Raw genomic sequence first — 21850 nt, 5'->3', positions numbered from 1 at the left:
AAGGTTGACATTTGTAAAGGCTTCTGAGATCTTGAGAGGAAAGGCAAAGTGTTACATGACCATCTCTATAGTTTAGAAATCACATGGCCATATTTACATCTTGACTCGTGTGTGTCTGCAAATATACACAGTCTGGTACACAGCAAATTGGGGTATAAAACAGATGTAGAAAAGGTGATTTGCATTGAACTCTGGATGCCAGACTACATTTCTAGTGTCATGCAGGGGCAAAAGCCAGAATGTTCCAGTTGAGTTCAGGGCTTGTGGTTAAAGATTTAAATGGTGTTTATTTTAAAGGAGCTTTTTTTTATTGTCCTGCATGGACCACAACCTTAGTTTTGCAGAAGGGCTGAGAGAGACTTGAGTCCAAGTGGTCTTGATCTGACTGAAGCAGCATTGCTAGATTTTTTTTTTTTTTTTTTTTCTCCCCAGCAGCCCGTCCACTGAGAGAACAAAAATGAGTTTTCTGGAGCATAAAAATCATACTAATAAAGCACTACTGTATTTTTTCTCTGTTAGGGATAGACTATAAATTCCTTTTGATATGGATCCTTTCTCTATATTGTTTTCCTATTGTGGAAAATATGTGGAAACAATCTTCAGTTGGATGACTTATCTAGTGAAATGCTGAGCTATGGTGATGATTCAGTGTTAGAGGATTAGGATACTATTTCAGACATTGTTTGAATAGTCTTTGTTTTGCATTTACAATCCCAGAGCCCAGGGTTGGACTTCAGTGGCACGTTGCTCCTTAAAAGGTGGCAGTTGCACTCCCCTTGCCTACAGTCTTGCAAACAAGTAAGGCTCTGATGCCCTACTCCAAAGGTCATTTTAAAAACTAGTGGGTAGGAAAAGGGCCAGAATCTGCAGGTCCTACCTACTGAACTTGGGTGCTAAGCTGTCATGCGTTTAACATATCTGCCAAGGCCAGTTGTATCAGCAAAGCCAGTGACCTTCTTTTGAAATGCATTTCACTTCCTCACCCTCCTCATGCTAATGGTCGTGCAATTCTACTGTGATGAGACTCTTCTTTACAGGTTAAGGCTGAAAGCCTATTTGAAGGGCCTGGTGTTGGTTTTCTATGCTCCCAGCACCGACTTGAGAAAATTCCTCTAACTAGCCATAAAGGATGTTCATTGTCAGCATTGACCAGGAATCAATTTTAATGGCACTGTAACACTTCCACGCTATCTCTGTATAAAGACTAAATAAATGGGCATTATTTTTTTTAGGGAAATGTACTATTTTCCCCACTCAACCTGCTCCTGTCGTAAATTTTATACAAGGGTCTTGATTCTTGTCAGCAAAAAAAAAAAAAAAAAAATCTTGTTCTGAGAATTCAGAGCATGCTACTGGAATACACAGGGTGCTTTGTGACATGTTACTCAGCAACAAATGTGAAGCTACAGATGTTGTACTTATGGCAGTTGGAAGTTGAAGTTACCAGCTGTAATTTTCTGCTCTCCATATTTCTGTAACTTAAAAATAAAACGAATAAACCAATAAATTGTTTTTTTAGATGACTAAATATTGCAGTTGTGTATCTGTCAGGTAGTCTAAGGAATTTATATATAGTGTATCTATTGCTGCGGTTATCTAAATGTACCAAGGAGTAAAGATGAATCTTACCTCATTTCACAAACCTGTCTCATGGGCTGTGGTAACAGTTCAGTTAAAATTAATATTTTTTTCTGTAGTGGCAGAGGATGATACAAAATCCCACAGCAGCACTTCCAGCTCTATAAAGATTCTCAGTGGGTAAAATGGGAAGGAGCCCCAGTTAAAAACCTGGCTGTGATAGACCATTTTCCCTCAGTGCGAATACTGGTTTATTAAGAGTTCAAACAGTCACTTACTAATTGAGTTTATTCAAGTGGTAAGTCACCAATAGCAAAATCAATTCTTAAATGTACAGACTGATCTGACACTTCAAATATGGCACAAAAACTCCACGAGCTCTGCTTATGTGGAGAGTCACAGTAAAAATGATCAAAGTGCATATTCAAGGTGCTTTAAGCCCACCTTGCAGCAGCCAGTGGCACATTGGAGACTAGTTACTTGCCTCAAGAAGAGGAAGCAAATGAACATGTTTCTAAAAGCCCTTTTAGACTCATTGGCCTAGTAAAATCATCAACCTCCACCTGATATGTTTACTAGCTTTGACAACTTTAAAATCTACTGAACCTCAGTCCTCTCTATTAAGCAACTTTCTGCACTCAGAGGGCAAATGCAATTTTTACAGCAGTGATTGGAGCCTTCAGCACCTACCATGTTCCAACATGGTAGGGAATAAAGAAGTTAGATCCTGGCACAATTAGCATATGACTTAACTCAAGTGTTCCACCTCTCTGTAGCCTGTGTGCGCTGTTGCCTTGAGGCTTTTCCTTCCAGGTGAGTTGTTCTTCACTGCCCCAGGGACAGCACAGGACCAGGTCCAGAGAGTGAGCCCAGGCTAAACTCACTTTTACTAAAAAGTGGGGCAGAATCACTTAAAATCCCCAAAGCAGTGTGTCAGCTCTAGCAACAGTGAAGAGGAGTGAGACTTTTGGGGACTGACACTGTTTATGACCCTATCAAAAACGTAATCCATCCCTCGCTGCGGCAACCAACCAGTCATCCAAAACAGCCAGCTTGTGGCAGACAAGTTCTACCCTTGGTGAAAGAAACGCCTTCCGGCCCAAATTGCAAGAAACACTGCTTGAGTGAAACAAGCCAGATGTGACCGTGTTCTAGCCACACCGCTCAACCATGGAACGTGCCATGGTGTGAGAACTGGCCCAAAGCGAGAAAAGCCGTAGGCTAGTGCATGTTGCACTTCCACTGACTTTTCTTAAGTTTTCTTCTCCTCATTTCTTTAATTAATCAGGCTCTGTTTGCTGGGCAGGGAATTCCTTATCCACGCACAACTAATGCAGTGAATACTGACTAATCCCCATAGTTATTACAGGCCCCTGTTCTCCATGGTAGAGCAGCAGTTGCACAGGGCTTCTCATGTTCCCTCTCTCTCCTGAGCACCAGGCCCAGGAAAGGAACTGAGAGATTTCTGCTTGAGAAGTGGCAAGAAGAGAGGCAGCTGCTGGGTTGAGCCCATATTCACATGTTTTGTGAATACCACCTTGTGCCCCTTCTTGCTGCTGTTCTGCGCAAGTTACTAGCTTCTCATTCCAGGACGAAGCAGCCCTTGGTAGGTCCTCTGTGCTGAAAGCCAGTACCACAGCTGGGGAGAATATCTCAAGTCTTTCCTCACCTGTGAAGTTAAAGGAGTGCTTCAGTCTCTGGCTGGCTTTGATCTTGAGTGTCTTCTGCCTGGTACTGCTCCAAAGAGGCAGAAGGGCATGTATGACTGGCTTCTCCATTCATTTCTTTCAGTGGATGGTACATGTAGTCACCACTTTCACGGCGCTCTGCTGCCCGGCTCCTGAGAACTAGCCTCAGGTTTCCTACCACACTGATCAAAAGCAGCAGCCCCAAGACTGAGGTGAAGCAGATCCAGGTTCTCCTGTGAGAGAGGAACGAATAACCCAGTCTCAGAAATGCAGCAGTACATGTTTTAGTACATCTGTAACTATGCAGCAGATTTCAGGTATGTGGCTCCTGGCTGGCTGCACCATTGCTGCAGCCTAAGGTCTTGCTTCTCACAGTGGCTTAAGTGGGTGCTTTTAGCCTCTCAAAGGGGTTGCTTCTATGATTTTTTGCCTCTTCCTTTAATACTGACCTTTGGTCTCTCTCTTCCACCAATAGATCTGACAGTGGCAGACAGAAAGGCTGGGCTTAGTGAACAGCCTGTTCCTCTGTATAAAATGATTGGGGCACAGATGAAAGATGAATGAATGGCTGCTGGACCCCACTGTTTCCAGCAAGTAAAGGAGTGCTCAATTTGTTTCATAACTAAGGCTATGAGTTGGTCCCAGAGATTAGGGAGGTCATGAATTCTGTGATTTTAGGTGACCTCAGCCCCTAAGGGGATGGGGCTCGGGCAGCCAGCCCTGTGCTTCTGTGATTTATTGTGTATTTTACTAAAAATACCTGTGACATAATCTTAACCTTATTCATAACAAAAGCAGAATAGAGTGTACTTGAAGCGGTTCTCTCATTTCACTAAGAGGAACCAGAACGTAGGGTTAGTTGCGGCTCCCTACACTAAAAGTAAGTGAATGGCTTTAAATGTGGAGACCCATCATTAGCAGTGCAGCTGGTCTAGTCTCTCCCCATCAGTAATACAAACACCATGCGATGCTTCTGCACCTGGATGGCCTGCAATTCTATAATCAAAATTAACTCGCCCAGAAACTGGAAATCAAGTACAACAAAGTACAAAAACTAGGCTAAGGGCATTTAATCCACTGTTTACAGTGGCTGTTTGGTTCCTTTTGATGCTGTATGCATGGGGCTCTGCTTTCCTACACGAGTTATTTGCAGTTCAGAGCTAGTAGGGCTGGAGGACTTGCAATGCAATATTGCACTAAATGCTGCAGCATATTGCAACAGCATATGTGAGACCCCTTTCTCCACCAGTCCCCCATGGTGCAAACCCTGCTGCAGCTAGGCCACGGGAACAAAGCTCTTGTCTTACAATTACAGAGGCCATTAACAATCTACCCCCAAGAGCTTAGCTGAAGTGAGGATGGATCATGATTCATCTCCCTCCCCAAAGCCAGGGACCTCCCTGAGTATTATTTACAGGCTAGCTGGTGGCTGAACAGCATGTGAGAGGAGGGAGGATAGGGCACACCCTGGCCTTCCCATGACAGCTGTTGAGCATTGGTTGCCCTTCCCTTCCCTTCTAGTCTTGTGCCAGAGCAGCAGGGCCCTAGCTCTTGCTTGTAGCCCCACAACTTGAGGCTGGCTTTCAAAGCCAACTTAGACACACTCCGCAGCCGAGGGGCAGCTCCCTTCTGAGAATTTTGTGCTCAACCAGAAGCCTAATGAGCTGAGTACAGAGCTTCCAGGGCAAGCACATGTACTATACACAATGAACTTTTCATACTCCATGGCCATCCTCCCCACAAAAGGCCAACTGGCAGCAGGCAAGTGCTGCTCTACCATTTGTTCATATATAACAAAACACTGCACACTTACTCTGTGAGAAGGGGTTTCTCGTCACTCCCTGCCTGAACCATGAGGAAAGCCAGACAGTGGCCAGCTGGAAGACAAGATGACAATAGGTGAAGGAAACAGGCACGAGCGGGGTGGAACTACCTCACACCGAACGAGCCCAACCGAAGCGCGGGGGAAAGCATTAGCTAGCCAAGGTGGCGGCAGCTTGGCTTATAGCTCCACGAAGCTAATGACAAGTGAGACAAGCTTCGGTCTCTATGGTCACATCAGTGTCACATGGTAAAGCTGCTGCGTCGTTTAGCCAAAGAGAACCAAGCAAAGCAGCAGCACAGGACATACCTCTGGATAACTTGTCCTGCAGGCTATCCTCGTAGGTGATATTACAGCTGCCCGTCTCCTGGTCACAAGGACAGCCATGCTCGCAGTCACAGAGCTGCTGGCAGTTTGGCCCATACCAGCCTATGGGGCACTCTGAGGAATTAAGGTCAATTGATTACAAAGAAGGCAGGGTATACTCCCTGCAGGCTGAGATTTCCACATCAGCACAAGGCACATTACCTCAGCTATGCATGTCCCACTAAAGCCGTTGCACGTACAGTAATTGTTTAAATGTTTCTGAACAAGCTTCATTTCCCCAGGGTATTTTCGCAAACTTGTCTAGTCTCCCTCCCCATAGCATCTGAGCACCTAGGGAATGATTTAGAGGCCACGATTTACTTTGGAAGGACAAGCGTTTTATGAGAAAAAGGTGACAAAAATTAAAAGAGCACAGTGTAAATAATCTGTGCAACTCTCTGCAGCAGGATCTTGAGGCAGAAAGTAAGATTCACACCAGCATTAGATGTTTTAATAAGAGCAGGTGCGGTTACACAAGCTAAAAAATAAGAGCTAGAGGCAAATCAGCCATTAAAGGGAGAGTGCAAATGTCAGACTTTCAACACTCATCGACTCACACTAGGTACATGCTAGAGGCAAAGTGTGGCATGACACCCAGAATTAAGAGGTCATGGTCAGCTGCCTTTGGCTTTGTCAGATTTACAGCTTTCTGGCTGAAACTTGGCCCATTTGTCAGGCCAGCTGTGAATTAGGGGGGAGTTCAGCTGGTTTTGAAAGCACACAGGGAAAGAGCCTGTCACTTCCAGTTACAAAAGAAAGGGTCACATTTTTAAACAGCGTTTTGTAAGTAAAAGGCAGCCCCCTAGCACAGCTGTAAGCCTGACCTTTCTGCATTAACATGACCCACATGGAGAGTCTATGCCTGGGCTTGACTGAGTCCTGTGGGGCAGAGCTCATGTCTTCCTTAGTCTGAACACAGGGTTGCTCCATACAGGACATTCAAAGCCTTCATATGCACAAACCACTACTGGGAAGAGATGTCACCTTGCTGACAGATGGCTCCTTGGTAACCAGCTGGGCAGGTGCAGGATCCATGCACAGGGTCACATGCTCCACCGTTCTGACAGAGGCATTTCTGGGTGCAGCCATCCCCATAGGAGCCGCTAGCACACGCTGCAGGCAAGCACAAACTCATCAGGGCTCTCTTACTGGCCATGCCGAGAGCAGCTGGAATTCTCTGTATCAACACGCCGGCACCCCTTCCCCCCCACTCTTCACTGAGTGTTCATTACACCGGGATAGGTCACCACAGCCCCTCCTACAAGTCAATCGGCTAAGCAACCGGCAAAGTGCATTAAAACCAGGCACGTGCCTTGTGCCAGAGTGGAGCGAACCTGCCTCAGCTGGGAGCAGGGCATGCCAGGAGAAAGAAGAGATCTGTTTGCAGGGGGCTCACGTTAAGGGTAAAAGGGGGCATGACTCTGCTCTTTATGCCTCTGATTAAGTGTCCAGAGAAGGGAGCGCCACCAGAGCAGGTGAAGAGGTTGGACAGGACTCCTACCTTGCTGTAGCTGTTTCCCTCCTCCCCTTTAATGGGCAACCGATCCCAGTGAGGAATCCCCAGCTGGTGCTCACCACAGGCTGGCTCTGTCAGAGGATAACAGCTGAGAACCTCATAGACCTGGGAGAGGCCTTCAGGAAAGCTGAGGAGCCCTGCAGCTCCAGGACTATCCCCAGGCCTGGGCAGGGGCAAAGACTTCCCAAGGGCTCTAGAAGGCACTTGCTGCATGGAGAGAGTTAACTGGTGCCTGCTGAAGTCACAGATCTCCTCAGCTCCCATTGATGATTTGAGCACCTTCAGCTCCAATGCCCATGACGGGGGTGTTGCTCCCAGCGAGGCCACTGAGACGCTGCTAGCTGGGTGATTATGCTGGGTTGGGCTGTTTAATAAAAGGCTTTTTAAAAACAACCCCCCCACACACACACACACACTGCTGATCATGTGTCCATCCCAGACCCATCAGCTCTCACACATGCTCCCTTCCACATTGCTGTTCTAATGCTGGACCCCAGGGAACTCTCAGGAGGGCTGGAGAGCCAGGAGGGTGGTGACATCACCGTTATTAAGCAGGTGAAACCTCAGAGGGGAAGTCATTTATTCACACGACTTAAAACTTATTTAACTACAACACTTGCAGAGAATTTATCCTGGTTTAGAGGCTGAATTCACACTTCCCATCCTGCAGATAAAAAGACAGGAAGCTTGCAATCTGCAGCTCTCAGACCCAGCTGACCAGGAACCACAGCTTGGAAATCCTGGCTGTGTCTAACAGGGGAAAAAATGCAGCAAGCCCATTGCAGACCACTATGTACCCTAAAGGCGCAACAGAAAAAGGACAACACACCCTGTTGTCTTTCTTTTGCGGCTCACCCTTGCAACGCTCTTACGGAACAATGTAGATGTTAAATAGAGTCAACAGAATCACATTTCCCCACTGCTGCAGGCATCAGGCAGACAGCGCCCTATAACAGTGCGGTCCCCTCCATAGTCATAAAGAAGATTGCGATACAAATTGGAGTTACCTTCGCTGCAGTTGCTGCCTATCCAGCCAGCATCACAGAGGCATCCAGCTGCACAAGAAGGAAACACAAATCAGGCACTGCAGCTGAGATCAGCAGAGAGACTACGGGCTGCTTGAGACACCAATGCCCCCACTTAGAACATGCCCCCGGAAATCAAGACAAGGGTTAACACACACTCCCCTCCAGGAGAGTCAGGGAGTGGACCAGCTGGGCTCATTTGCAGCTGCTGCTATAAAAGGCTTGGCTTTCAGCAGAGCCTGGAGTCAGAGCAGTTCTCTTCTCTTCTCTAGAGAAGAAGACTTCAGTTCTCAGCAGAGCACAGGTGCCTGATACTGGAGGCGTTTTCTGTATGCAGCGCATGAGTGACTGGGGAGCAAGCCATGTTCTTGAGAGGGCTGCAGTCAGTCAAAAGGTACTTTTTCTGTGGGGATTTCTGATGCTTGTGCTGGGAGCTTGTGGGATAAATCCCAGGATGATTAGAATGAAAGTCATTGGTGACCTTTAACTAGAAAGGCTCCAGTGTGGTATTTCAGCAAGGCAGGAGTGGTCCAGGGAGGTGACTGCCCTGTTGTTTTGTCATGTAACAAGCTCTGCAGTTCCTGCAGGGATACAAGGATGTGGAGGGGCCCTGGGTGGGGAGATGTTCACAAGAGGCTCTCTCTTCAGTGGTTCAGAACCTCTCTCGGACAGCTAGGAGCTCAGCCTTGTTACTGTGTGGTGCTAGGCGGGAGGGGTTCCCCTACTCTGATAAGGTGGCAGATATGACCTATGAATGTTAGCACCATAACCTGGCCAATCTCTACAGACTCAACACCCACAATAGCTGCACCTCCCTCCCCACCCACTGCCCCCCTAGCTGGTAATGATGACATACTAGCGTGTGACACTAGTAACACACCCACCCCCCGTTGCAATGGGCTCACTTTGTAAAGAGGGGTGGCTTACACTCAGTGCAGATGCCATGCTGGCTGCAGTTGGAAGGCCCGCAGTCCAGGACGCTGCAATCTGGTCCTCTCCAGAAGTCCCCAGTGCACTGGCACTCTCCCAGCACGCAGCTCCCGTGCCCGCTGCAGTCTGGAGGCTCGCAAGCAGGCTCGTGGATACACATGACTGTCGAGACGCTCCGAGGGCAGCGCCACATGGCGTCGGACTTGCTGAGGACAAAAGGCAGTTCCCATGAGCAAAGGCTGGGGTGTGAAAGCTTCCCTGCTCCTATAGCCCTATGACATGAGTGGAGGAGGGGTGAGCTGTGCAGATACTGGCAAAAACTGAAAGCCAGGATCACTGAGTCCTCCAAGAGGGAAACACACCCAGGACTCTGCTGGTTCTTGGATCAGCTGGCACATTAGTAAGGTGCATGGAGCTGTCGATCAGCTGCCAGCCACTTCATATTTGATCCCCATTTCAGTCACAGCCCCATTTGATAGCTCTGCTAGCAGCCTGATGATGGTGAGGGTTGTGTAATACCAGAGCACTTGGGAAAATTAGGTAATCACTCCAAATCCCATTAGTCACTCACTCAAAGAAACACTGTCACACGCTTTTCCTGTGCAAACTCCTATCGCTTCAAATGCTGATTATTCCCTCTTAGGTACAAGGTGAGAAGTACAGACCTCGAATATGCTAATTTAAAACAATAATTATCACAGTTACACAGCACACTTCTGCCTGAAAAAGCCCAAGGCATTTCCCAAACAGACAGCCACCATCAAAATACAGCCACCTCTGGGGTGGATGACAGCTGCTAGGTAGCCAACTGGCACATAGCACATTGTGCAAAAGGAGATGGAGAACTTTAGTCTAGGCCCACCACCTACTCTTCCAAGGACTAATGGGACCCTTTATAGCATGGCAGAGCAGATAAGGTCTCTGAAGAATATTGCCTCTTGCTTGCTACTCAACTCTTCTGCCTCGGAAAGAGAGGAAGGGGGTGGAACCTGCTGGGATTCATAACTCTTACTAGTCTAGCTATCTCATGCCTGATGTCTGGACTGGTACTTTGCACCAAGACATCAAGTTATTTCTGTGACGTTCCAGGCAGGTCAGAGAGCAATACAGTCCCCCCATCCTTCCATACACACAGACCAGCATGAAGGACCAGGTTCGTTCCCGGAAGAAGCAGGTGCATTTCACAGGAAAGTCAGTGGGAGTCCAACCCACTCTCGCCAGGCCTGAGTTTAGCCCTGTGACTCTGGAGTGGTTCCCACAGAGATCTTGTCTATGTAGAGGAGAGCTCCTCAGGCAACGAACTAGGAAGCTGAGGTGTCCCCATGGTTTTCACCATCCAGCGCCTACCAGTGATCTGACGGGTAACTCGCAAGGGTTCCATTTAAAACCAGAGTGGCTGACCCTCCACCATCCAGATTGATAGCATTCACGACACCCTGCTGCTTTAGGAAGTTGGCCATTTCCCAGAGATTGAGGCTGCAAAACAAAAACCAGTTAGTGCAGTTTAACACCAAGGGATGCAAGAGTAGCAGCCTCACTGATAATCTGGAGGGACTCTGAATTCTTGAACTGGGTTTATTCAGCACCACTTCCTGAAGCTTCTCATCGGGTCGAAAATCTGTTTAGATTTAGGATAGTCTTCTTATAGACAAAGCAAACATTTCTGCTGGTGGCCAGTGGATATAACTGATATTTAGGCGTGGCAGAATTTTATTTTTTAAATATAATTTGGATGGACAATATCTATGTTTATTCTTAAGCATTTTTAATTTTTTTTTAATCTATTTTCACAGTTGTGGGAAACTATGGGGGAGAAGGGTCAGGCAACAATGATTTAATGACAGTAGATGTTAGGCTTCAAAAAGTTAAAGCTTTATAACCATTAAAACACAAACTGTCAACATCACATGTCAAAATATACAGAGTCAAGATCCTTAAATCCAACTCTAATAATGTCTCAAGCAACATTTTCCTACTTTGCCTATCTGGAAACTTTGATTGTCAATAGAAATATTTTTGTCAGGTTGTGTCTATGGTGGAATCGATGTTTACTGACACTTATCAAAAAAATTGAATCCTGCCAAGCCTACTCACAGCTGTGGCCCTGGAAACATAGGAGTGAAATGGCTACCCTTGGATTTTTGCACTACGGTAGCTATGACAGTGGAAAACCCCAGCCTGGGAGCACTCAACCAATGGAAAGAGTTCAAAACTGAGCTCAGACCCCCGGTGCGTGTCAATTGTACACACTAGGGTGATGCTAGTGGTTCTCATTTGATACAGCTCTACTGGTGCAGACGAGTGCTCAGACAGAACCACCAGCTTCCATGCTGCCTATCAGAAGAACCTGAAAAGGGACGGAGTCCACATAAATCATGCCTCTGTCTGAAAGATGTTATCCCTCCTAGTGGTAAATCTAAGAGGACTATCCCTGAAAGAGCTGAGAAATGTTTCCCCCTCCAGTTCTACTTCATGAACGTGACAGCACTGTGGGAAGAGTCAAATTCATTGTTTCCTCCTGTCTATTTGGCCATTTCCTCTGCTGCTTGGATGGGTCCCTCACAGGGAAAAGACACAGTTCACTATAGGAAAAGGTGACTGTAAACTCTCAAACACTGGCAGGGAAAGCTGGCAGCAGGTGCAGGGCCTGAAATTCAGGGTCCAGGGCCAGGAGGCACCTCTGTGATCATCTAGTCTAGTGGTTCTCAAACGTATTTGATCGTGCCCCCTTCGTGTCTGAAGTCGTATATGTGCCCGCCACACAAGTACATATACCAATCAATGCGGTGGCGGTGCTTCCCTTGAATCAGTTTTGGTTTCTTTGTTTTTCACTTGAGTTGTTTGTTTGTTTTCCTGGTGCACAAATGCACAAACGCTCCAATGTAAAAAGAGCAAAAGCAAAACTGTGATTGTGGTCCATGTTTACAATTAAATGTGCACACCGGGTTGTAGCAAACGGATGGCAATGACTTTGTATAATGCTTGCAAGCTTAACAGAAATCGGTCAAAATGCACAGCACCATCTAGAGTCAAATGCACAGCACCAACTGAGGGTCTGATATGTCTGGAGGAATCAGCTTTGCTAGTTATTCATTGCTGTGGGTAAAGCGTGTGCAGTAAGTGTCTACCTCCCCCGCTCCCCCAAAGCTTCTCACGTTTTACCCCACAGAATACATTCCATGCCCCCCAGTTTGAGAACCTCTGATCTAGTCTGATCTCCTGTATATCACAGGCCAGAGAACTTCCCCACAATAATTCCTAGAGCCTCTCTCTCTTAGAACAACATCCAATCTTGATTTAAAAACAGTCAGTGATGGAGAATCCACCACAACCTGGTAAATTGTTCCAATGGTTAATTACTCTCTCAGTTTAAAAAATTGCCTTTATTTCCAGTCTCAATTTGTCTAGCTTCATATTCCAGCCATTGGATTGTGTTCTACCTTTCTGAGCTAGACTGAAGAGCCCATTACTAAATATTTGTTTCCTATGTAGATACTTATAGACTGTGATCAAGTCATCCCTTAACCCTCTCTTTGTTAAACTCAATAGATTGAGCTCTTTGTGTCTGTCACTGTAAGGCAGGTTTTCTAATCCTTTAATCATTCTCGTGGCTCTTCTCTGAACCCTCTCTAATTTGTCGACATCCTTCTTGAATTGTGGGCCCCAGAACTGGACGCAATATTCCAGCAGCAGTTGCACCAGTGCCAAAAACAGAGGTAAAATAACCTCTTTACTCCTACTCAAGAGTTCCTTGTTTATACATTGCAGGATTCCATTAGCTCTTTTGGCCACAGAGTCACATTGGGAGTTCATGTTCAGCTGATTATCCACCACGACCCCCAAATCTTTTTCAGATTAAGCACTTTAGTCTTAAACCAACTCCATTTCAAGTTGGCAGCATCCGTTTATTGTTCCAAAATATAAAGCATGGACCTAATTTAGCCCGGTGTAGTTCTCTTTAAGCCAGAGAGTTAAACCGTGGCTGATTGGGGTCCAATACCTTTCAATTCTCTCGGGTTTTATTCAAGAGTGCAGGAGGGAGAAGGAACTTATAGACTAGGACACGCATCATACATCCAGCTTCCAGGACAGAGTATGCTTCCATTTTAAAAAGTTACACTTCTAATCTTTTTAATTGAGGTGTGGGGGAATCATGCAAAAGCAGCACTGTCTGGATAGCTCTGCAGACAAGTGAAAACAATAGGTCTAACCTGTTCCCATTGAAATGAGCAGCAAAGCTATCATGAATGTCAATGACAGCAGTATCTCGCTCACCACTGCTGAGAAAGGAGAAAATGATCCTTATTCATCACTATGAAATCTACACTCTGAAGCCTAGTGATGGCAACATCAGCGCCAACATGTAATTTCACTTGAGATCATTTTAGCAGAAAGATCCAGCATCAGTTCTTCTGTCTGTAGTAGTGGATTTAGAAGGGAGAGTGGGGTATCAGGAGCCCAACTGGTTAGACAGGGCCCTGCTAGCAGTCATGGAGCCCTGCAGGGTTGTTCTCTCATTAACTCAGAGTGCCTGACTCTGCCTCTTTATCACCACCAACTTTTATATGGTGCCTTAAACTTACACCTGGCTTTACTGAACATGGGAGCTGATGCTGTTCTCAGTACTGGCAGTGATGCCAGATCAATCCCTTTGATACTTTGCCTGCCCATGAGTTTACTAAAGAACGAGTCCTCAGCCTTACCCCCTCGCATCTGTCTGTCCATCCATATGAACCAAGATCAGTCGCCCGAGCCTGTCATGTCCCACTGCCGTCCTGGCAGATATCACATTGATGAACTTGTCAAAGGACCCTGCATAGGAAAAAGGATAATTCACAGGCAGGTGAAAGAGCTGACTTTACAGACTCCTCCAGCTGGAGAAGACTGAGCATTAGTTACTAACTTAACTCCACCCTTCCCCATCTAACCTCACATAGGAATTAGGGATAAGAATTTCCATAACCACTCTTGTTACAAGAGACTGGCTGGCTCGGGGAGATTGGGAATGGAATATGGAGCCCTTCACCTCTAGGTCACGGGTTCAGCTACAGCCCAGGTTGATAGTGACTGCTCTTGTGAAATGAGTTTCTGGCTTCAATCTAGTTTTCCATGGAGAAGAATTCACACTAAAATAGGGCCCCTTGCTGGCACCTTTAGGCCAAGGACCAACTGGATATTATTATTTCTAGCACCCAAAGCCTCTAATCAAGATCTGGGCCCAACGGATGTGGATCTGGAAGACAGAGTCTCTACTCCAGAGTTCACAGTCCAGGCGCCTGCTCCCCGCTTTCTCAAACTTCCAGGGGACAGCTCCAACTGTTGTATCTTGTTACACCAGCTACTGAGGTGAGGGATAGGAAAAGACAGTGTCAAGATACTGGCTGAACATCAGCTTATGGGCGTGACCTGTTAACCCTTCCACTCCCACATATTACTATATTGGCATGGGTGCTGGGGTGCTTTGCCTCACAACCCAGACAAAATAAGACACTCTCCTTATCCGAATGAGGCTTATTTTCAGCTCCCCCCCCCCGCAGCACTGGTGGCAATGCTCATGCAGCCCCGGCACCAGCAACCACTGGCACTTTAACCATTACGCTGTCTAGACCTATTCTCAGCAGGGTTAGGTGGCTTGGTGTTTAAAATGGCAGCAGATAGCCCACCGCTGTCACCAGCTGTGCTGGCAGTAGCAACAGGGAGAAATGTTAATGATTCTGGTTCCATTACAATGTAGCACATGCTATACCCGTCATCCGATCCTCCCCAAGCAGTATGGGAAACAGTTTAGCTCTGTCTACACTTGCAAATGCACAACTGTTTGCACATGCACCCATGGCCGACAATGAGGGTGGCCTGTACCAGTGCAGACAAAATCTATAGCTATGAAACCAAGATGCCCATTTACAACCTCCTCACAAGGCTGCTCATCAGCAGATTGGAGGCAGTAGCTTAGGATCTTTACCTGTGGTTTGAGTTTTGTCACACTCCGCTGTCTTACTCTGACCGATATACACTTCTCCATCTCTCAGCAGCCAGACTACGCCACTTACCAGCTGCACAAATGGGTTGACTTGATCCAAAACATCCTCCTCCGACAGGTAACTGGGAGAGAGACCAGAGGAGTGAGGTGGCTCATCAAGGTGCCCAAAAACCTTTAGTGATGCCAGACTATTGCCTTGTCTACATTAGGAAATCCATTTACTGCTGACAACAGGCAGCTCAACCAGTTCTGGAAAAAAATGTGACCATATGTGTAGATCAAGCCATGTTCTGCACTGTTTCAGAAGCAATGGACTGAACCTGGCTGGCAGCAAATCTATACAACACGCTGGGTAATACCCAGGTGACCACCAGTCCCTTGTGTGTGCTAGAGCTCCTGCCATTGGTACGGCCAGGAGAGCTGAATCAGGGGAGCAGTGGTAGGGAGATTATGGCAAAACACCTTACTCTAAACAGAACCATCCCCACAGGCAGTAACATGTCAATTTTCAAGCACAGGCAGAGCCTCGGGCTCTGTCTCCGTTAGCAATGCGTTAAACCTTGTACAACAGCAGCTCCCGGTTTAAAAGAGCCTAAGTGGGCTAAGTTTAACCTGGCAGTGAAAATGAGTTGAGAATCCACATGGGCCTGGGTCAGATGGGTTTTGCAAGGCCTGGAATCAGTCCCAAGACTCCTGAGGCTGTGTGGACAGACCCTGCTTTGCATTATGGGAAGGAGCCTTCATTAAAAAAACAAAAACCCAAACCAACATTCTTGGAAGCAGAGCAAACTCTGCAAAAGGCATTCACGGCTAGAACCTCCAGGCCAGCTAATGGGTGTGGCCATCCACATGAGTTCTTATTCACACAAACATTCATTGAAAAAACAAAGCATCACGAATATGAGCGTGATTAGTGGTGAGCGTGTTTAGCATTGGAATGGCTCTCATGGCATTGTGAGAAAACCCTTCACAATTCATGTCAAATGTATCCCATTTGGCCCAGGAAATACAGAAAGCTTCTTAAGTTTATTTTGGAAGAATATTTTACTACCTTTTACTATCTGTGCTGGATATAATGCACCATGTACTTGAAAATCCGCAACATTCAACATATTTCTGAAGAAGGAATGTCTAATTTGTACGTTTAATATCCTGATATTTACAAACACTGATTCTTACCACTCTCCTGGGAGGTTGGCATTATCCCCTTTTGATTGGTGAGAAACGAAGGCACTGGCAAGTTAAGGGCCTGATTTCCTGAGGCACCAACCACTCACAAGCACAGAGGAAATTAACAAACTGTGGGTATTCAGAAAGGGGAGCCACGTGTAGAAATTATGAGTGACTGGCTCCAAGGCTAGTGATTCATAGATTCAGATTCCAAGGCCAGAAGGATCCATTGTGATCGTCTAGCCTGACCTGTTGTATATTACAGGCCAGAGAACCTTTCCAAAATGATTTTTAGAGCAGATCTTTTGGGAAAATGTCCAACTGAACTACAAAGCCCTGAATTAAAAAGATACATCTTAATCTTCAATAGACCACAGTGTACGTGGCGTTCCAAGTTTAAATGAACCAGTACAAGATTGGGAAAGCCTTCATAGTACCTACACATGCATCACTTTTTTTAGTAGATGGGCTCTGTTTCCCTACAATTAATTATATGTAAAATAGTCACACAACTTCTGTGTACACAGTCCATTACAGACAGAGGAGAAATTGGTTCTACAGGCGTATGCCTAATCAGTTGCCTATGCAATGCATAGTACAGAAATTGCACATGCAAAAATGAAGGCTGTTTGGAACAGTCTGTAAATGTGATCCTTTATCTACATGGTATTATTCCAGGAAAACAACTATTTCCGCAAAACTTTAATATCCCTTTTGTCCTTCCAATAATGTAAAATAGTAATTAAAAAGAAAATGAAGCTGCTAGGTGAATACATGAAGCCCTAGTATTGATCTTGATAAGCAGTATTCAGCCCTGGAAAAATATCCGGGTCTTTCTACAAAGCTGTTCTGATCACACTGCCAGTGCTTCCTTTCAATAAGGAGACGGAATGTCTGAGATCAGGCCAAAAGGGCCATTCTGTAATGTACGGGATTAAAAATCCCCATTGTTATAGTAGGGGAAGGTCCAGAAGCCAATTCCTAGGGGGGCACTTTCTGCCTTAATGTTTATTACTGAGCCTTTCCGAAGAAGAAAATGGCACAGAAAAGCGCCCAGATCCTTACCCAAACACCATGGTGCCGTCCTTCCTGATGCCAAACTGCGCATTCTGCACGCCTCTGGCATTTCTCACCAGCCTTCCATCGCTCACAATGTTCCCGAGGCATTCTCCGGTGACAATGTCAAAGTAGCCACCATTTTGGGCCACTAGGCACTTGCCACGTCTTGCAGTTTCTATCACAGTGGCCTGAAGGCTTGAATTGCAACCTCCCAAGCCGCCAGGCTCTAACACAGAGAAGGTTCTCAGGGGGTTGTTCACAAAAGTAAAGTGGCCATAGACTTCCCTTCGTGTCTCGCCCTCTGGTGGGAAGTAAGACACGAATCCTCTTGTCATAGTCACAGGAAGTTCGGTGCTAGTGTTGCTGGGCCAAGTTTCATGCGTTACGTTGCCATGCACGACAGCTTGACAGTCTCTGACGTACCTGTGATGGTGACGAGGACCGTGGTAGGAAGGAGGATATGGCAATAACAAGTCGTCATTTAATGAACTCCTGAAATGAAGAGATGGGTGAGATTATGAAATCTAGTTCTCATTCAACCAGCTGGTCTGTTTTCCATCTGTCTAAGCTACTTACAGGGCCCTTTGAGCACCTCTCAGTCTTTTTAATGTGTTTAGCCTCACAACGAAGTGCTACTATCCTCATCTTACAGATGGAACCGAGGCACAGAACTACGTCTACAAAGGCTGTGGCAGCAAGCCTCCCAGCCCGGGTTGACAGACTTGGGCTTGCGGGGCTCATGCTGGAGCTCTAAAAATAAGCCTGTAGCCAGCAGCCTGAAGTTGCAGTTCAGAGTCTGAAGCCTAAGGAGGGAGTGGGCTTCAAAGCCTGAGCTCCAGCCTGAGTCACAACTTCAAAGCGCTGTCTACACAACTATTCTCAAAGCACCAAGGCAAACCCAAGTCTATCGACCCGAGCTGGGACACTCGCTCCTGCAGGCTATGTAGACGTACCCAGAGACACTGAGGCCTTGTCTACACTTAAAACTTTTGCCACTTTTAACTTTGCTGGCATAGTTAAAGTGGCAACCCCGTCCTCTCCCCATCCCCAATCCATGCAACTATGATGGTATATTGGTACAGCTTATTCCAATTCGGCTAAGTGAACTAAGCTATACCACATCTACACTAGGGCTTTGCTGGCATAACTATGTTGGTTAGAGGTGTGATTATTTTTTTCCTTTTAAACAAACATAGTTACGATAGTAAAACTTCTGAAGTACAGACCACATTAAGTGCCTTGCCCAAGGTCACACAGAAAGCATACGGCAGAGCAGTGAATGGAACCCATGTCTCAAGTCCCTAAGCTCCTATCTGATAAGGAAACTAGCACCATTTTGCTGTCACTATTGCACTACCAGCAGTGGGAGTGCTGGCATAGGCAGGGGACAGGTACTTTTTAACTATGCATCATATAAATGATCAGAGCAGGCCTAGATGTCACAGTGGCAAAAATATCTGCAGCCTGTCTAAAAGGATTTGCTGAACTCAGAAGGGGGCTGTGATGTAACCTTTTAAAACAAAACAAAACAAAAAAAACAGTCTCTTGTGTTCCACATGCTTTGATAGATGGAAACCCCTGAAACTGGATTCCAAATTCTTTACTCAAGGCTAGTAAATAGGTTGTTACTTTGTGTTGCCTTTAGCATGAAATAAAAGGGAATAATATCTGCCACAAACACACCTTATATTTTTCTGGGGTTACCACATATGAATATCAGTCACTAACTATATTAAAAAAGACATTACAAGGAGAGTTGTACAGTAGAAATTAACTGAAATATTAGGTAACTGATACAAGGAAATCCTGTCTTGAATACCCAAGAAAGTTAGGTCTGGTCTACACTACAGACCTTTATTGGCCTAATCAGCAGTGCGTAAAATCTACACCTCAAATGACTTAGTTATACCGTCCTATGCCCGTACAGATAGCACTTATGGCAGCGGGAGACCTTTTCCCGCTGACATAGCTACTGCCTCTCGGGGAGGTAGATTCACTATGCTGATGGGATTGCAGCTGCACTGATTCAGCGTTTTAAGTGTAGACATGCCCTTAGAAAAAACATAATATAAAGGAATTATACGATGAGACATACAGAACTCACTGTTTCTTCAGACTCCCAAAACCCTAGTCTATGCTTATAGAATAGTTGTGCTAGCTGTAATAGGTGTTCGATTGTTGCACTAGTCCAGGTTTGTCACCAACTTATATGGGGCATAATTTGGTTGAAATCAGTTCTGAAAAGAGGCTAGGTAGTAATCAACTACTGGCATGACTATAAAAGCTAAAACACTCAAATGTTTCTTTCTTGGCATATTCTCTCTTTCCTAGCGTAGACAAACAATAAAGTACAGTACTTAGCTTCTAGACCATAATAGTCATAGTCTCATTTCCAGGTATCTTTCTCTTCAATGGCTTTTCTGTCTCTCTTGCTTGCTTTGTTTATGCTGTGGCTCCACAAGCAGGGAATGTGTTATATTTTTGCTCCTACACTAAAGTCAGGACAGGGGAAGTTTAGACAAGGAAAGATCAGCTAAAAGTTCATTTCCCCTCTAAGCGCATGTCACGCCGGAGACAGGAGTTTCCACGAGTACTAAGTACAGCAAAGTTCGTTCCCTAGACCATGTGAAAGGCGCAGGTCGGCCGAGACACCCCCAGCCGCTGGTAGACCCCGCTGCACTATTTAGGGGAACAAACTAAACGGGAGCGGGTGCACAGGGAGCACGCGTCAGGAACAGAAAAATGCTTTTAAGTTGGCCCCATGAGAGCACTACGGGGGGGGGGGGGGAGATGATTTTGGGGGAAGGGGGAACTGGGCTGAGTTTATTAGCGGAGAAAGGGGTACCGGGAGGAACTGGCCGGGCTCAGTGGTTTGGGGGGCGGGGGGAATGGGAAAACTGGACCGGGGTTACCAGCGGACGGGGTGTGCTCCCCTCCCCAGCCTGGACACCCGGGCTGGCCGGATCCGCAGCCCGGACAGGCGCCGCCAGCTGCCCAGCCGGGAGGCCAGAGACTCACCCCCCGTCACTGCCGCCGTGCGCTGTGCGGAGCCAGCTGAGCAGCGCCAAGGAAGCGGCGACAACAGCCACAGGCCGCTGCTGGCTCCGGCCCGCGCACTCCGATGCCAGCATGGAGCCCGCCATATTGAGCAGGGAGGAGGATCACATGACAGTGCGTCACCTCATGTGATCAGAGAGAGACGGGGGGGAACAAGCTGCGGGTTGTGCGCCACCTAGTGTCAGCCCGGCCGTATCGCGGCCGCCAGCGCCCGCAGAGACCAGGCATGCAGGAGCCTGCAAGCAGACCCTAGAGGGCAACGTTTAAAAGCGAGAGGCCTGTTCATACCTCAAACCCTGCCCCCAGAAACCCTCCATAACACCCCCCAAACTTCCCCGTGAGATTAGCCTAGAAATAGAATACTTTCCATAACCCCCCAAAAAGATACCCATGAAACTCTATAATACTCCACAAAAACCTGCCCCCCACAAAAAAACCTTACTCCCTTCAAGTGACCGTCCCACCTCAGAATCTGGTCTCTTGTGATCCCACCACAAACTTGCTCCTTCTATGGTGACCCTCACCTCTCCAAACCTTTCCCTGTGTCGGGGCCCCCACATTGGTTCCACACCCAACAGGAGCCTTGCCGGCTCTCACAAACTTAGCTGTACTTAGAGTGACCAGGGCAGTGGACACTAGGTGCATGGGGTGCATAGGGTTTTACAGGATCCCCCATCTGCAGGTCAGATATCTGCATAATAGTACACCAAAGGGTGGCATGAGACCAGGGCCGGCTCCAGGGTTTTGGCTGCCCCAAGCAGCCAAAAAAAAAAAAAAAAAAAGCCGCGATCACGATCGCAATCTGCGGCGGCAATTCAGCGAAAGGTCCTTTGCTCCGAGCAGGAGTGAGGGACCGTCCGCCGAATTGCCGCCAAATAGCTGGACCTACCGCCCCTCTCCAGAGCGGCCGCCCCAAGCATCTGCTTGCCAGGCTGGTGCCTGGAGCCGGCCCTGCATGAGACGTCTCTACCAAGAGCCAGTAGCCCACTGCTCGTCATCACTATTGGGATAGGCATGTACAGATAATATTGAAGGAGTTATGTACCTATACTAAAAATTATATTCTGAAGGCCTTGGGGTTAAGGCAGGTCACCAAGAGGTGATAACCTCAGAGCTGTTCCTTTCAGGCAGGAAATAACAGACACCCATCTCCCTGTCTGGTACTTTGTGTTTTGTGCATTTTATGCCTGTTTGCATACTGAGCCATAGACAAAAGAACAGATTGTGAAATCTACAGAAACCAACAAGCAGCAGGAGGGGTGTCCTGCTTATGAATAAAAACAAAGGATTGTTGTGGTATATCGTGGGGTGCAAGGAAACACATGGGGTCCATCGGTTAGAAGGCAAACGGACAGCATGTCTGCCACATGAAAGAAGGGTCACAGACAAGCCTGGGTGTAAAACCCTGCAAGGACTTTGAGGCGCAAGAGTATCTAGGCTTTAGAATGTGTTATGTAACCATTTGTTTCCAATACTTCTACTTACTACTTCTTGAATCTCTGATTATTGTTAAATAAACTAATACTTGATTTTACTATAAACATATCTAAGTGCTGTGAGGTAAGTGACACAGTGATCTGAGGTGGAACTGGCAAGCTAGAGTGTACTGTTCCTCTGGAAGCAGTGAATCTGTGAATATTGCAAGTATCCAGTGAACCA

General features: G+C 46.6%; 1 protein-coding gene across 1 annotated transcript; it reads right to left on the bottom strand.

Moving 5' to 3' along the window:
* Positions 1–1847: 1847 nt before the first annotated feature.
* On the bottom strand, positions 1848–20304 carry NAGPA (N-acetylglucosamine-1-phosphodiester alpha-N-acetylglucosaminidase). The gene is made up of 11 exons (XM_034783494.1): positions 20153–20304; positions 17141–17626; positions 14888–15027; positions 13629–13737; positions 10273–10401; positions 8923–9131; positions 7978–8025; positions 6439–6567; positions 5398–5529; positions 5080–5143; positions 1848–3499 (listed from the first exon to the last, which is right to left on the bottom strand). Exons 1-11 carry the CDS (start codon positions 20275–20277, stop codon positions 3256–3258), a joined length of 1815 nt encoding a protein of 604 aa, XP_034639385.1. The 5' UTR covers positions 20278–20304; the 3' UTR covers positions 1848–3255.
* Positions 20305–21850: the final 1546 nt, after the last annotated feature.

Source organism: Trachemys scripta, chromosome 10, assembly GCF_013100865.1.
Source record: "Trachemys scripta elegans isolate TJP31775 chromosome 10, CAS_Tse_1.0, whole genome shotgun sequence".
NCBI classification, from domain to species: Eukaryota; Metazoa; Chordata; order Testudines; family Emydidae; genus Trachemys; species Trachemys scripta.
This window is presented reverse-complemented; position numbering and strand designations above follow the sequence as displayed.

Coding starts and splice junctions, on each gene's coding strand:
- NAGPA (XM_034783494.1), bottom strand. CDS start 20,277: ATGGCGGGCTCCATGCTGGCATCGGAGTGCGCGGGCCGGAGCCAGCAG. Junction 13,738..14,887: donor TGACAAAACTCAAACCACAG/GTAAAGATCCTA, acceptor TTTCCTATGCAG/GGTCCTTTGACAAGTTCATC. Junction 8,026..8,922: donor GCATGGCATCTGCACTGAGT/GTAAGCCACCCC, acceptor CTTCTTGTGCAG/CTGGATGCCTCTGTGATGCT.